This window comes from Haliotis rubra, unplaced genomic scaffold (assembly GCF_003918875.1).
Source record: "Haliotis rubra isolate DU_JTF1 unplaced genomic scaffold, ASM391887v1 Scf423, whole genome shotgun sequence".
NCBI classification, from domain to species: Eukaryota; Metazoa; Mollusca; class Gastropoda; order Lepetellida; family Haliotidae; genus Haliotis; species Haliotis rubra.
This window is the reverse complement of record NW_025767106.1, coordinates 6,204-21,644: the sequence shown is the minus strand read 5'-3', so window position 1 is coordinate 21,644 and position 15,441 is coordinate 6,204. Positions and strand designations below refer to the sequence as shown.

Here is a 15,441-nt window from a genome sequence, read left to right as displayed (position 1 = left end):
AATACATCGGAATTAAAGGTATGAAATGAAAAGTGCACGCAGTTCTGATAATGTAATTTTCATTTCTCATCCCAGTAACGACAAAACCTACGATATTACAAAACCAGCTTATACTGAAGGCTGACAAGGACACTGAAGCACCGGGAGACATCAACAGTGATCCACCTCAGAATGTAACTTGGTCAAACATTGCGTCACCGTCCGGTGTGGAGTTCAGCTTTACGACTAAGCACATACCAGAAAGTAACCCAGGAGTTGATCCGAGTAAAGGAATTAGGACACGTCGACAAGCCACACCAGGTTTTATTGAGGGTTATGAAGTGGGCATAGTCAACGCTTCAGCCAAGTTCACACTTAGAAGACAAACGAACGGTACAGTTTTTACTGATAGGTATTGGGAATGCTATGATACGTTGTTCTCAGGAATAACCATAAGGACTTGGAAAGCATTATTAAGGTTAAACAGGCATATATGATTTTTGGAAATGATCACCAAACAGTTTATGGTTTTGGTACAGAATGTCATGTTACTTGAAGTAGCGTAATTGATCTTTCATCAGAAATGTTTACTAACATGTGGAAATATTGACTAATAATGTATAATTTTAGCACAGAGAATTGAAGTCTTCAAAAGAGAATTCAAGTGTGATTGCGTACTATCACGTTGTACCAACGTGGCTGCTTGTAGAGACGATCCTGCTACCAGCAAACGTAAGGAAGAATTTAAGCCTCCTGTACTTAAAATGTATTCATATTCTCTGTCAACAGCTATCTGTATCCATTTTAACACCGTTCTAAAGCAAACTGAATTTAATGGTTCTTGGTAATGACTGTCATTTGCCACTGATTATGTATAGTACATGATTGATGAGTGAGACAAACAGGGTGATTCTTGTGAATGTTGAAGGTGCAAAGAATGTCCCATGTGACCGCCCCAGTAAAGACAACCCTGACGTAGATGGCTACACATGTGCAGGCAAGAAGACAGGGGAGGAAGTCTTTCCATCACTCCTGCCCTTCCGTCACAGGGATGAGTGAGTAACTAAATCGTTGGGGGTATCAGAGAAAGTTCAACACACTCGTACACTATGCAAAACTTTGTTTGTATGAGTGATACTGAGGATGTAGGTCTGACGCTCATATTGTTCCATGGCAACTTCTTCACCTATTCTTACCCGACTAATCCTCGTATCATCACCTTTAAATGGTGGCATTCAGGCATAGTAACAATGTTAACAATTACATGAATATTAATGTATTTGGGTATCGATTTAGATCGAAACCCCGCCATTCCATCCTTAGTGAAGATTACACAGCGGAGCAGGTTGTGAATATTTTGCATTTCCTTTGACAGTATTGTGTTTTCCTACACGGCCACCAATGGCGGATACGTCAAAGTCCGGAACCAGGAGAGTAACACACTAGCGACCCACTACTACGACGGTGCCACACAGACCCACACCTTTACTGTGTCCATTGACCTGGTGGCTCCGTATCATGCTGGCCGTTCTACTCCTGCCTGTGTTGGCAGCATGTTGGCTGCTCCCAATATCATCCGTACTGTAAGTGTACAGAGTGTACAGTGTATATTAGCAACATACTGTCAAAGTAGATGCTTAAGATGGTAAGATTTCCTTGTTGCCCAGCAACGAAATTTTCAATAATCTCCATTTCTATACATCATCACAAACACGTCCCGCTGAGCTTTATGGCGGCTACATCCATGACAAAGGAAAAGCAGTGCCAATCTGTTATGTTTCTTTGAAAACGTTTGTGACAAGCGTCTTATCCTGGCGAGAAAAAATACAATTGGTAGACCCGCAGCTGTTCAATCGCAACGTGTTTTTAACATTGTCAGGAACACAATTTTCCTACCTTGAGAACTACATTGGCCCATGGCACCATAAAACATAGACGTGGTGTTTTGACAGCTCCTGGAAATCAAACAGGAATGAGTTAAACGACCTCTTTAAATACATACTGGCTGCAAAGTGCCATCCACTGGTTTGTTGGTTCCAATGGGTGTCGTGCAGTTATTGAGAACAAACGATACTGAGCTTCAGGTGATGACAAAACCACTGCATGTAACGATTTAACCTCAAGCTATTTCATTTTAAACACCGTCGAACCCATGGCCTCAAGCGCCATGTGTTTCTTTCAAAGCTTTGGTCAAGACATCTGTACAAAATAAATTGCTCGAAAGCATGAAAAACAACTTGTTTGGTTAGTTTATCATTGTTTACAGTTGATAAACGCATTACGTCTTTCAGCCAATAGTGAACCTCCGGTGGAGTTGCTGGTCAGATGCTGACTCAGGCATTGACCGTTTTGTGAGGGGAGTGACTGAACTCCAAAAGATGGGGGTGTTCTCCGTGAACGGTCTGATGGGTTTGATCATATGGATTTCAACAGCTCGACAGTTAGTATTTGTTTTACCTGTTACAAACGTGATTTCATTGATAAGTGAAAATAGTTCCTTAGAATTGTGTGCGCAGATGTTTGTACGTACGTTCGTGTGTTAGTGTCCATAGATATACTGACATTTTGTGGACAGAGTAAGTGGAATAAAATACACACGACACGCTAATGTACTCCATAAGTCTACCCTATATATGTTGTCACCATCGTCCATAACTGGCAATTCGGAAATTTCAGGAGTCATATAGAAACTCAAGTCTATAATTATTCTTACATGTACGTACATGCAGTTGCAGGAAACGATTATTACCATAACAAATGTATGTATGAAAGCTATCGATAAATAATCGATACAAGGCTGAATGGCCCAAATACCAGTCCTATGTCGGGAATAAGAAATCATAGAAGAAGACATTTTACAACATAGCGGGTTATTACGGTGCTATTGGCGCCCTCGGTTTGGTTTTCATTTAATCAAAATACTACACTGAAGTTTAGAGCGCAAATGAGTAAGTTGTTTCAAACCGCTTTACCCGGGAGGTTTTAAACTTCTCGGCTTTCTTGTCCTAAATTTGATGTTTTACAATAATTTCTATTTATTACCAAGGAATTCCGATTGACACAATTCGTTAAACATTGATGGATGGATCAAAACTTGTGTTATGTTTCATCTGTTCACTCTAATGGTAAATGTATGGATGCCAGTTTGTTTTATAATGAGATGAGGAATGGGGTATCATCCAAAGAGTTCAAAGAGGGCTTGATCGGAAAAAGGAGTCTAGGGTTGGGAATAATTATAGTAATCTAGTCCCCTTATTCTAACGCCACTGACCCTAATAATAAAAGGCACTCGTGTCTCCTGTAGAGATGTTGTGGGACCCATTCTGTACTGAATCGTAAATTTGGCTTTTGAACCTTTGGATTGATATTCTGGAAGTGAGTCAACATACCGCTTCAGAGATAACAACTTATGTTTTTAACATGTATCGTGGTGTATATATTCTTGCACCGTTATCACTCTAATCTGATAAAGGTGTAAGAACCCTCATCGTAACGCCACTAACTGCCAGGGACCAGAGGTTGAAATCCATAAAATGTTTAACTTCATTACCGAGGAGGTTTATTCTTTTGGATTAAATGCCCAAGTCAGTATATACATTCTCGTCACGATTCCTCGAAACTGTCAAACCGTAAAAAATATCTTAAAGCCCTTCATATGTAATGTCTCCATTTATATAGCGCCAAACTCCACACCAAGTATGTTCATGGCGCTAACAATGAATAGCACAGCACATTATTACTCCGGAATAGCTCAAGCTGCCTAGTAGGCGCTAGAATGTTATAGTCTTTTAGTCTGAGTTATCCCATCTGGTACCCATTTTCTGCTGGGGGAACAGTGGCAATATTGAACAAAATCACTTGCCCAAGGTGAGACCACATGTACCACATGTGCTTAGTTGTGGGGGAGGACTGAAGTCCTAGAAACTCTCAGGACTCAAGCTGCCAAACACGGTCACCTATCCAATGACTCTCCGCGCCCAGCGTTACTTAACTTCAACTGATTTGTGACCTGAGCTCTATGCAGAGGACTACACAACACCATATGTATATCCAGATCTCGTTAATGATTCCTTTCAGTCGTCTGAAAACTACGTGCTAACCAGTGATGGCGTCTACGAGATCGTGCTAACCGTCTATGACAAGGCAGGTAATCACAGAAATGCCAGGCGGATCCTTATGTATGATAGTAATTCGACTGTAACAACACAAGAAAATACAACTCTCTCCGTGACGACAGCATCATCAGCAACGTCATCATGGCAAATGACGTCATCAGCGGTGACAGTAGACTGGACCAACAGATACATCAACACAAAACACGATCACAACAAGTGGCTCGGCCAGATTGACACCGTGACTGACGTTGAAGCCCCCTATGATGACTACGAAGGTGACAGAACAGTTGATGCCATCGATAATGTTCAAGGTATGTCTATGTCCTGTCTGTGATCTTGTGAATGTACAATGCCGTCAGGTAATTCCGCGCACCTAAGCACATCGATCACAACACGGCAACTAACGTCTCTTATTTTTTGTGGTTTACGTGACTAAACATGTTGGTATGCATCATATTTACCTAGAAATATAAGTTTTATTGACGACTATAAGATTCTAACGTTGCATTATGCCATACGGTTGACCTTACCGGCGTTCTGACGACATCGCTTGCTGTCCGGTAATTCTGCGCAGCAACTGATGCGCATAACATCCAGCTGGAGATCCGAAGTATGGGAAGCGTATTAGGGCCAGATTATTTTTAAAAAATCACTTCATCAATGTAAGGAAGAGTGTTTCATATTAAATCCAATTATGAAAATGCAGAAAAAAGGTTTAAAAGTCTGAAGAAAACGCATTTTCATAAAACTGTCAATTTATCTGTCAAATACTGTCATTTACTTACCTTTAGTGATTAAAAGCCAGTCCCTTGAGATATGTCCTGATTTCGCGTAGCAGACGATGCTTAATAGGTACTTGCAGCTGCGCAGAATTACCGGAGCGTTACAAGACTCGCTTGTACATATCAGCTAACATGTCAATGATGTTAATTCTTCGTGCATGATCTGTCACATCAAGGACACTTGCCGATCCTGTGAATACGCAATGGTGTTGATCAAATATTATATCCAATAAGGTTTCCGAATCTCCTTTAGTGAATGAAATTACGCATGGGTCCCGTTCATCAAAGCGATCGTAGCGCTAAGATGATTGTAACTCCCATACTTTAACGTAGACTTACGACTGTACTATACGATCGCTTTGAGGAACGGGCCCCTGCAGTGTATCTGAATATGTCACCGCAGCATAAGCTACATTTACAGGTGTGTTGACGTGTCATGTAAAGGAATTCAATATAATTTATATTCCATATTTATGGAAACGCAGTCGTGTAATAATGCATATAATTTGTCTACTATTCAGGTATAACTCGCTTCCTCACCTTTTACAAAGTCGACCACCAAGGAGGGTCGTCCATCACCAGCCCACCAGCTGATAACCTGTTCACCAGTCAAGGTCTGAATCAGTCACAGACCATAACACCCTCACTAGTGGACGGGGACACTGTACGCTTCTGGGTTCGAGCCTATGACATCATGTCGGAAATGAAAGAAGAGAATGTGACAATCCATATCGACACATCACCTCCAGTCATAGAGAACCTGTGGCTCCAGAGGAGACAGACTGAACGTCAGTGTACATGGAGCAGAGACACTCACAAACATTACGTAAGTCAATGTCTTCCGCATGTTCGTAAATCTCTTCTTGTTTGTTTGTTTCATTAATTGCTGCTTCGGTACAATTCCAGGATAGAGTGGGTAGCGTATGATGAGCACAGCGGTCTGGAGACGGTATCCTGGAGAATAGTGGACAGGTATCACAACCAGGAGATCGTACATGGAATAGGGCATATGACGGCACAAGGAGAAGCCACAGTGAGTAAACTGTGAATATTCGTCAACACTTGATGGTTGAGAGCTGATAACCATTGTTTACAAGAATGACTCATATTCGTGCACATCTGACAACTGTCCACTTTCTCACTAAAATGTGCGTCAATTATCATAATGATTGTTTCCATTCTAATTTTGAGGACATGATGCACGTCATACCCATTCGATGTACAGTGGATAGCGGTAACTATAATAATGACAAACTACACAAGATTTAAAATGAAACCAAGTTCATGGTTTGTTGAAAACAACATTTTGCTTATACATGCTATAATGTCACATATATACTGCCAAATGACACAGTGTAAGTTTTCTAAGATTCCATATGGTAACATTGAAGAAGTATTTGGTATAACTATGGTAACATTGAAGCAGTATGTCAAAGGAAGTGACATGATATGCTGTTTATTTACTGATTTGCTGGAAAAGTTTCTCTCCTTTAAACACGTGCTCCTTTTCGATCGTTGCATGGTAGGGTAGGCCTCAGGGCAGTACCGTGTTTTAAGAAAAGCCATATGACGTTTTGGTTGTGAAAATAGAGATATAATGTATGAATATAATAATGTATCATTCGCAAATGTAATAATATCTTCAAGCAGACCCGCAAATATATTCATGAACTTTTGCATTATCTAACGAGCGAAACTCGCCCGAAAACATTGATGTTGTTGGCTGTTACCAGGCAGTTATTTATACATTCCAGACAATTGAGGATTGCAATAATAAGTACGAAGACAATGCGCGGGGGCAAGCTGCTACTGTACCCCCTTTAGCGGGTGCTATCACCGTCACTTCCATGTTGTAACTGCTATGGTGGACAGCAATAACTCTCATGGAGGAATACTCGACAGCAAAGAAACGGGAGTTCACGATTCTGACTACTATGTGGAGGTCACTGTAACAAATCAAGCATTGCTAACAACCAAACTGGACTTTAAGGTACGTACCTGAAATTGACCTACAACCTCGTAACCCGTTCCACAAAGCGGATCTATGCCCCATACTATAACATAAACACAGCATCAACGTAGCGCGGGGTATGTGGACCTTAGTCAGTGATCTGTTCACCATGCATGCGTTCTACATGAAATGATTATTAATATATCAATAATAAATGGGGAAATATATGTCAAAATTTGTATATATCGCCATACACTTGTGGATCTGTAACATAGATACTGTATTCGTTCGCAGGTTACAATAGACATTAGTCCTCCTCATACTGGCGTTGTCCACGATGGTCAGTCTGGACACCCGGAAGTGGACTATCAGGACAGTCTACAGCTCCACGTCCACTGGGACGGGTTCTTTGACAGAGAGAGTGGGGTCATGTTCTATCAGTACATATTTAGCTCTCACTGCCACGGAGCCGACGCTTTTGATCTGGATGTTCCTTCACAACAGGCATGTACTTTCTCTTGCAAACTGTATGAAACGTTATCCACTGTATGCCTATTTGTGAAATGTATTTTCCTAAATATCATCTTACTCACATACAGGTCACGGAAACCTATTCCACATCCGCCTCCTGGACAGCGCCCACTGTCGGCAAGTATCACGTGACAGTGGTGGCCTTCAACCGAGCACTGGAAGCATCTGACCCAGTGTGTTCTGACGGAGTGACTGTAGACACAACACCACCCAGTGTCAGTGAGGTGGCAGTGAGAGACTCCAGGGTGATGGAGGGGCTGGTCAAGTCATCAGATAATGTTGTGTGGTTCATCGACGCCCACAGGAGACGTGCCCAGGTGGTCAGTCCAGATGACAGTTGCAGGTACAGAAATAGCTTATCAACATAGTTAACTGTCATCTGCTTCAGTCAGTACTTATATGAGTAATTGGGTTAAATATAAGATGCATATAATTCAGTTCAATAACTCTCAGCAATACAGTCACTGATTGACGGATGTATCAGTATCATCCGAAGTTTGGGATTTGTGTGTTTTAACACACGATTGATTGAATGTTTCTTAAATTGTACTTATGAGGATTTTACATTGGATCCAGGTCCATGGCCACGCCAGTAGATGACGAGAGATTGTCCTTGTTTCCAATACATCGTTACATCAACGGAAGTAGGATACATATGTACACCGATGGTTGTGGATCTCTAGTCGGTATGCCTCCCACCTTCATCACGTCTCTATACGTCTGCAGGGAACATCACGTGAGTGAATAAACTACCGGGTATTGCCATTATATGGAGCTTGAGGATTAACTTAGTTCTGTTCGTGGTATTTGTGACAGCACCATATCTATTATGTTGTTTAATTCTCCACAGAGAAATATTCGTTCACAAGCCGGTATGGAGATTTTAGCTGAATGTGGCAGTACACCTCACAATGAACTAGGAATGCTAGAAACTGAATTATATTAAGACATGCATATCATAGCAGTATTTATGAAGTGGAAAAGTGCTAAAAAAAACTTGAAATGTATGATGTCTACATTGGTATATATTTATATAGTTTGTTGTGTCATGTCCTCACCTTCCATTGCCAGCTCTTCGTAAACTGGACTGGCAGTGACACTGAGAGTGGTATCTATGACTACGAGCTTGGGCTGATGTCAGATCCTTCTGGTGAAGCAGCTCCAGATATCCTGCCCTACACGTCCACTCATCATCATCCTCAGTATCAGGGCTACCATACCCGTCTCAGTGAGGGGCAACAGTTCTACATCGCCATCAAGGCCATCAACAAAGCTGGCATCTCAGCTTCAAAGGTATGACATTCACTGAGTGAGTGAGTGAGTGAGTTAAAGTGACATTCGCTGAGTTTACAGTAAACATAACATGTTAAATCCAAGTTTGACAGTTCTTATGCTTTGTGATATAAATTTTCTTTCATTTCTAAGGTTGTGGGCCCTGTAAATGTACATACCTTGTACCCTGGATTTTCTGGATCGATCAATGTTATGTTGGAAAGTAACGTTCTGGTTGCCCGATGGAATAAGGCCTTCACAGATCCCGAGTTACGGTATCTCAAGTACGAAGTCTCTGTGAGTAAGTATACTTTGTCATCTGCTCAGCATATGTCGATGTATTAGACCCGTACGCCACTGTCGTGGGGTATAGTATCGATGGAATACGTCTGTAAAGTAAATGCAATAAACACTCTGTGTGTGTGTGTGTGTGTGTCTGTGCCTGTGTGTGTAACAGTTTGTCTTATGCGCATATATTGTTGTTTATATTTAACCAATACAAGTAAACACATTTTGTTTCTATTCCTCAATCAATTCTTGAACTTCTAGGCGGTCAGTCGACAATAATCCCCTTCACGACGCTGCAGTCAGGAGGAGGTTGTACACTGACGTCGCCACCCACGTGTACAGCTGTTGCCCTCACAGACCTCCACTGGGACCTCCATCACAGCCACACCTACTTTGTGTCAGTCAGAGTCACCAACATAGTAGGACTGTCTACAGTGGCAGTGTCTGAACCCTACGTCCATGACGTCATGCCGCCGTTACGTGGTGTAGTGGAAGACGTTATTCCAGCTGGAGAAGAATCTTTGCTCGAAATAGATGTACGTGTATCTGTTGGTTCCGAACCAAGACTCAGAATAAAAGGTCATCTTTTCTTTAATATCCTGTATGTTAATCAAGTGAACATACAGAAGCCATCACTGGTGACCACGATCCCTTGTTTGGCGATCTACCTTCAGTTGTTGGCCTTTATAGCCTGTTTTATATTGTGTACTGTACAAATAGTGCTGTTAATTTTAACTTCACATACTAGCTTAAGTCTAATAGTGACAATCTAGCAGCTTTGCTGTCTTTTGACAACAGGTTTTTATCATCTATACATATTCTTTACCAACGTCAAATCTTGTTCTTGCCACGATATGGCTGAAAAATTGCCAATGTGACGTTAAATATTAACTCACTCACCTATATTTGCTGTATTTATGATTCAATATAACTGAAATGTGATGATTTTTGGAAATGCATTGAATATTCGTATGTACTGCTTCTGTACATTCTTCTGTACTGTCACCTTTAACTTGACGAGGCATCACCAGGACCACATGAACATGTGTGAGTAAATTATTTGAGGGTATTCAGGACACAGACCAGCAAATCTCAACAGGTTCCCTAACGGCCAGATGGCATGGATTCGTCAGTGAGTCTATGACCGCAACATACAAAGTCGGGATTGGATCTCAACCTCGTACATCAGACGTCAGGAATTTCATAGACGTTGGCAAGGTCTCGCAACATGAGTTTATTGGCCTGAATTTGCAAGAAAACCAGGTTTGTAGCGCACAATGTTGCAAGTATATATACATATGTTGAGAATACTTTTAGCTTGATATAAGATGAATCGTTATCGAATCTCCATCGAACAGATTTTGGAGTGTCTCCCGAGTCAATAAGAGTATAATTTTCATACGTTTGTGGTTATATTTTTAGATAAAATATGATTTGCAGATAGGCGGTGTTTCATCGTAGCAACAGATTATTCTATTCATTGGAAATATTTTGCTTTTTTGTTGAACATAACTGACGATTTGTCTTGTTTTGTTCCCAGAACAAGGTCATGATGTTACGGCGACGATCAAGATGGTATGTATGTGATTATGGTGCAAATAGAGCTTTGTGTGAAGTGATGAAACACTGGAGAGAGTCACTGTTTGTACCTACTGATTCCCCTTGTACTTACTGAAGTGTAGATAACAATCAACCTTTACTCTTAATCAACTTCCAGGATTGTTCTCGTGATCTGCAATTTCAAGCCTCTACTTCAACATATGCAGCCCACTGGATCAGCAATACCAGCACTACTCTGGGCTACCCGGATGTACACTGGGGGCTGCAAGCACAATTACCCAATTCAGGTAAATGAGAACTTGAAATATAGCTTCCAAATATTTATGTGTATTTTATATCACAAAGTACATTTGTGAAGGAAAATGCTCTTAATAATTCTATTTTGATTAAAAGTTATCAAAATATCAAACAAGGTGTCAGTATTGAAACAAAAATGTTCGAGGATGATAACATATGAAATATGATTCACGAATTGTTTGCTGATTTGATTTTCTAGTTAAGCTATGTTATTAACAGTTATTATTGTATCATATTATATCGTCACATGTTGTATTTGCACCTGAGCAGATATCTGGAACACCTGAGATTTCCGAGCCCCTTGGGTCGACTGAGAGGCTCATAGTTGGTAACTTAGCTTTAGAACCAGGACGAACCTTCAGGGCTGCAGTCAAGTTCTGTGCTGGTAAAGTCTGTACGAAGCCCACCCATAGTGACGGTGTGACTGTCATACCCCATCCCCAGCAGCTGGAAGCATGGCATTAACATATCAGGAAACTGACGGGGACCGGCACAGGTAACGTATGAAAAGTTTGAAAGTAAATACAATATGAAGTCAGGTATACTTAAATATTTTTCTTGAATTCCTTTTCTTGGAGGCATGTGTAAGTTCTGAGTGAGGAAAACATATATGGATGACCAACTTCGTCATCATAAGAGTGATGTTCAAACAATCAAACATCAAACAATTGTCAGACACATGCAACAACCATAAGATAAGATAAACGTTATAGACTCTGCCAACGACTCATGTTTTAGCCATTTGTACCGAACCTGCGATGTCATTACACATACGTCTTGTTAATACATACTCACATTACCATTCTGTAGCCATAACTGCATCCGTCTTCCTAACATCGCATACAAACCTTCAGGCATGGACAAAGCCTGCTGATAATGTGTTTGCATGTTATTAGTTGAGTTGAGTTGAAAAAAAGAATCGATAGTGTATGATGTTTAATAATACACAGAACTATGTGTGTCTAGATCCAAGTTATGATGTCCCGGTTCCGTGATCCTGATATACCGATTCTGTCAGAAGCCTATGACGTCATGATCAGATATGAATGGGGTCTCACAGATAACAGTCACAACAGCAAGATGTTGATCAACTGGCAGGAGGTGGATGCTGGCAGTATTGTCAGTATCAAAGACGAGGTACGCAAGAACAAAATATTTCGTTATAAGTTATCATTACCCTTTCTTCATTTATCGCCCTATTGCAAAGGTCATTGAGCTATTGGGTGTGTTTCCTTTGCTGAAGAATAATGGTAGTTCTTTGTTTCCAGACACGTTTTCAGATAACTCTTCTGAAGCAGCTCGACTTTACCAAGTGCAGAAGACTGACGGTCAGGGTTACAATGTAGTTGGCATGTATTCAACAACTTCAGCAGATGTCAAAGACTGTAATGCCTATGACCCACGTAACGTTGTGCCTGCAGTCGTGGTAGATGTTGTTGGTGAGTAAATGCTGAATAAGACAAAACACAAAGTAAACAACTGGTCAATACAAAACACAACAACATTGTTATTTGTTTTTAGATTTAACAAATCCAAGTTTGTATGAAAGTAACCTTACGACAGATTTCAAATTCCGTGTATATATTCGTTGTTCTTGAGTGTCACTGTCTCAATCAAAGATTTTAGAAACTACTGGAACACATGCAACTGATACAAACCGTTGTGATTTAAGGCACAGCGAAAGGACCACACCTGGGATATAGCATCAGTTTAGATCAGAACAATCACTGGGAACACGATGATGCTGACTACACTCCCTACAAGAACATCCTGTCTGCTGTGTGGCCGACTCTACGTCACAGGAACTACACGTGGGCAGTGGTGTCAGGTGACCAGTTGGACCCCTCATCTCCCTACAAGAGAGAGACTCTGATGACCGTCACAGACCCCTGTAGCATGCCCGATGTCATCAAGTGTGGACACATTGGTAATATATATGTACACATATAAATACAACTTTGAAGATATCATTAAAATATCATTATTATTTGAAATGCATTGCGAGCGTGAATTTAGAAATAACTCGACTCAGATTGTTCAGTCAAATGAGTGGTTATCAAATAATCGCGATAACACGCTTCTGAACAGGTGACCTTTACTGTTATTTTGCTGGGGACACAACGCAAAGTTGCAGTTTCTAACATATTCATAGGGAATGCATGCGGCAATAAATCTTGTACAGAAAACGCAATAGAAATCTGTAAAGTGTGTTTTATATTTATGATCAATCGAGAACCCGGAAATCGGCAGTTTTTACATAACGGTAACATTATATTTTCCGATATGGCGTGACTTACATTTGAACAAACATGTTGGAAGTTTGTTGCTTCTGTAGGGATGTCCAATTGTTAGCTTACGAAGTAGCTGTCTACCATGTTTTCAGTGATAATTACACGTCTGAATGAGGTATTACCTGAAGTGTAAGGCCATTGCTTGAGGGGTGTAATACGGATATTTTGTTTAAAGGATGACTCCCCTAATTTACATTACAACATTGGATTCATGCGGCTTCTGTAATATATAAATGTGATAACACTTACGGGTTTGCCTAAATTGTAGAAGGTAAGGAATGTAGGTATGTTTAAGCTTGCCGGTTCTCAATCTAAAAAATAAAATTATCTGTTTTGAACGAAAATTCTGTTAAATCTACACCTAGCAATGCATCGCAAACACACTGCGATTGTCTTCTAAGCGAGTATGGCTCACCTGCAATCATTTCGTAATTTATCAGTTCACGAGTTCCTCAACGTAGAATTCACCCAAGAGGAATACCTACATCATGGCAAGAGATTTTATGTGTGCATCCACGCTGATGAGAAAAATACAGCGTTCGAGAAGTGGACGTCCCAGCTGGCTGAAGTGAACGCCTGTAGTGATGGCATCGCAGTCGACCTCACGCCACCGACACACCAGAGACGGTGAACATCGAAGGACTCACAGACGGATCCTTTCAGGTACTGGTATATCGCTACCAGACAGACAGATTCCACAACATTCGCATTCACTTTGAACACCTACTCTTGGTAGGTTCTCTATAACAAAGTCTAAGAACAAAATCATAGCCAAACCCCTATCACGTCTTTCAGATTAGCAGAACAGAGGTTTCCCTGAAATGGACAGACTTCACTGACATCGAAGAAGAGAGACAGATGGCTCATCTGAGTGGCATTTCACATTATGAGGTAGCCCTAGGTACGAAGAACCACATAGCTTACTTTAACTAAAATAATGTTCAGTCGATTCTCTCAACAACGTGTGTCCTGCTGCATGTACATCGGAATGAGTTCTTTAATTACACCCGACTGAATGATAGTAAATCGAAAGACAATGGCCAACCATGAATGTTTCTCTCTAGGATCTCTCTTCTGGGGACAAGATGTGGTCAAGTTCACCAATGTTGATCTGTCGACCATTACACGCTCCATAGTCTTCATCTACATACTGGAAATACATACTATGCCTCAGTGAAAGGTATAACGACATAGAAAAATAAAAATAAAGAAAACACTAATGACCCATTTAACATCTATATATGGTTGATGTGAATCTGAATGTGAGGCATGCTGGTTCCTCTCTATGTCAAACAGCATGGGACTTTCATTACGCACGCACTCAAAATGTTTTTCTTTCGTTCTTATTTTTCCTCTATATTACCCATGATGCTGTCATTTTAGCCACGGATTTCGTCAACATGTCAACGGTGGCTGTGTCAGAAGGTTTCCTCTTGTGGACTCCACAGCTCCAGTCTTGACTGGCCAGCTTCTACAGCTGGAGGGACGCTACATCACATCGCGTGTGGTGCATGTCTGGTAATATCGAATTGATATATAAACCTGTCATGATCAAATGATGTAACCCAAGATGTACCTTCCTTCTTGTACCAGTAGTTCTGAAGGCAAATACCCTTCATTGAGATTTTTAGTGATGTATTAACCCTATGTATTTTAACATACAGTTACTCAATTGGAGTCTATAGAATGTAGGTAATCCCCCTCACCTGGCATATTTAATTTTGTGTGTAGTTATCAATACTCGGTGAGTGAGTTAATATTTAACGTCGCATCGGCAATATCTCAGCCAAATCGTGACGAAAACAATTCATGCAATAAAATGAAAACAATTTGAAGAGTAAAACCTGTCGACGATGGACAGTAAAAATACTAGAGAAGGTCAGATATGAATATAAAACTAGCATGTACATCTAAAACATTTTAATCGAAGAAGACAATACAATATAAAACACGGGCTATAGATCGCCAACAACTGAAGGTAGAACACCATACTAGGAACTTATCAATGCTGTGCAAGATGACTCTGAATGATGTCTGTTATAAGCTGGACCAACGTGTTCTTAGACGAGGAGAGTGGAATAAGAGAATACATGGTTTCCATGGGTACCAGGACCTGCGTATGCTGACGTGTCAGAGAACGTGATCACTGACCAGGATTGCTTTGGAGGTTGATACGTCAAATGTGGAGGATGGACATTCATATTATATTTCTGTGAAGGTACATACGAGCGCAGTAACTTGTATTTCGATAAGGCATCTATCTGTCTCTACACTACGGTACAGCTGTATTAATAGATTTACACAGATTTTCAAACCAGATCGGTTTTCACTCTTCCTACATATTATCCTGGTGATTTTTCATGCTTAAAAAAGCA

The 15,441-nt window shown here is 40.7% G+C and overlaps 2 protein-coding genes across 2 annotated transcripts; both read left to right on the top strand.

Annotated features, from left to right (window-relative positions):
- The first annotated feature begins 652 nt into the window (after positions 1 to 652).
- LOC124288736 lies at positions 653 to 5,903 on the top strand. The gene is made up of 7 exons (XM_046725266.1): positions 653 to 711; positions 908 to 1,034; positions 1,355 to 1,562; positions 2,271 to 2,419; positions 4,057 to 4,405; positions 5,398 to 5,702; positions 5,783 to 5,903. Exons 4-7 carry the CDS (start codon positions 2,399 to 2,401, stop codon positions 5,801 to 5,803), a joined length of 696 nt encoding a protein of 231 aa, XP_046581222.1. The 5' UTR covers positions 653 to 711; positions 908 to 1,034; positions 1,355 to 1,562; positions 2,271 to 2,398; the 3' UTR covers positions 5,804 to 5,903.
- Positions 5,904 to 6,652: 749 nt separating this feature from the next.
- Positions 6,653 to 11,240, top strand: LOC124288738. Its single transcript, XM_046725267.1, has 8 exons — positions 6,653 to 6,866; positions 7,122 to 7,331; positions 7,427 to 7,701; positions 7,935 to 8,094; positions 8,430 to 8,651; positions 8,784 to 8,931; positions 9,180 to 9,454; positions 11,046 to 11,240. Exons 1-8 carry the CDS (start codon positions 6,738 to 6,740, stop codon positions 11,238 to 11,240), a joined length of 1,614 nt encoding a protein of 537 aa, XP_046581223.1. The 5' UTR covers positions 6,653 to 6,737.
- The last annotated feature ends 4,201 nt before the right edge of the window (positions 11,241 to 15,441 follow it).

What these genes read in the sequence shown, in the direction of transcription:
- LOC124288736 (XM_046725266.1), top strand. Translation starts at nt 2,399, where the DNA reads ATGGATTTCAACAGCTCGACA. An exon ending in TGCCATCGATAATGTTCAAG is followed by an intron (nt 4,406 to 5,397) that starts GTATGTCTATGT and finishes TCTACTATTCAG; the next exon opens with GTATAACTCGCTTCCTCACC. An exon ending in GAGACACTCACAAACATTAC is followed by an intron (nt 5,703 to 5,782) that starts GTAAGTCAATGT and finishes GTACAATTCCAG; the next exon opens with GATAGAGTGGGTAGCGTATG.
- LOC124288738 (XM_046725267.1), top strand. Translation starts at nt 6,738, where the DNA reads ATGGTGGACAGCAATAACTCTCATGGAGGAATACTCGACAGCAAAGAA. An exon ending in ACGTCTGCAGGGAACATCAC is followed by an intron (nt 8,095 to 8,429) that starts GTGAGTGAATAA and finishes TTCCATTGCCAG; the next exon opens with CTCTTCGTAAACTGGACTGG. An exon ending in CTGGCATCTCAGCTTCAAAG is followed by an intron (nt 8,652 to 8,783) that starts GTATGACATTCA and finishes TTCATTTCTAAG; the next exon opens with GTTGTGGGCCCTGTAAATGT.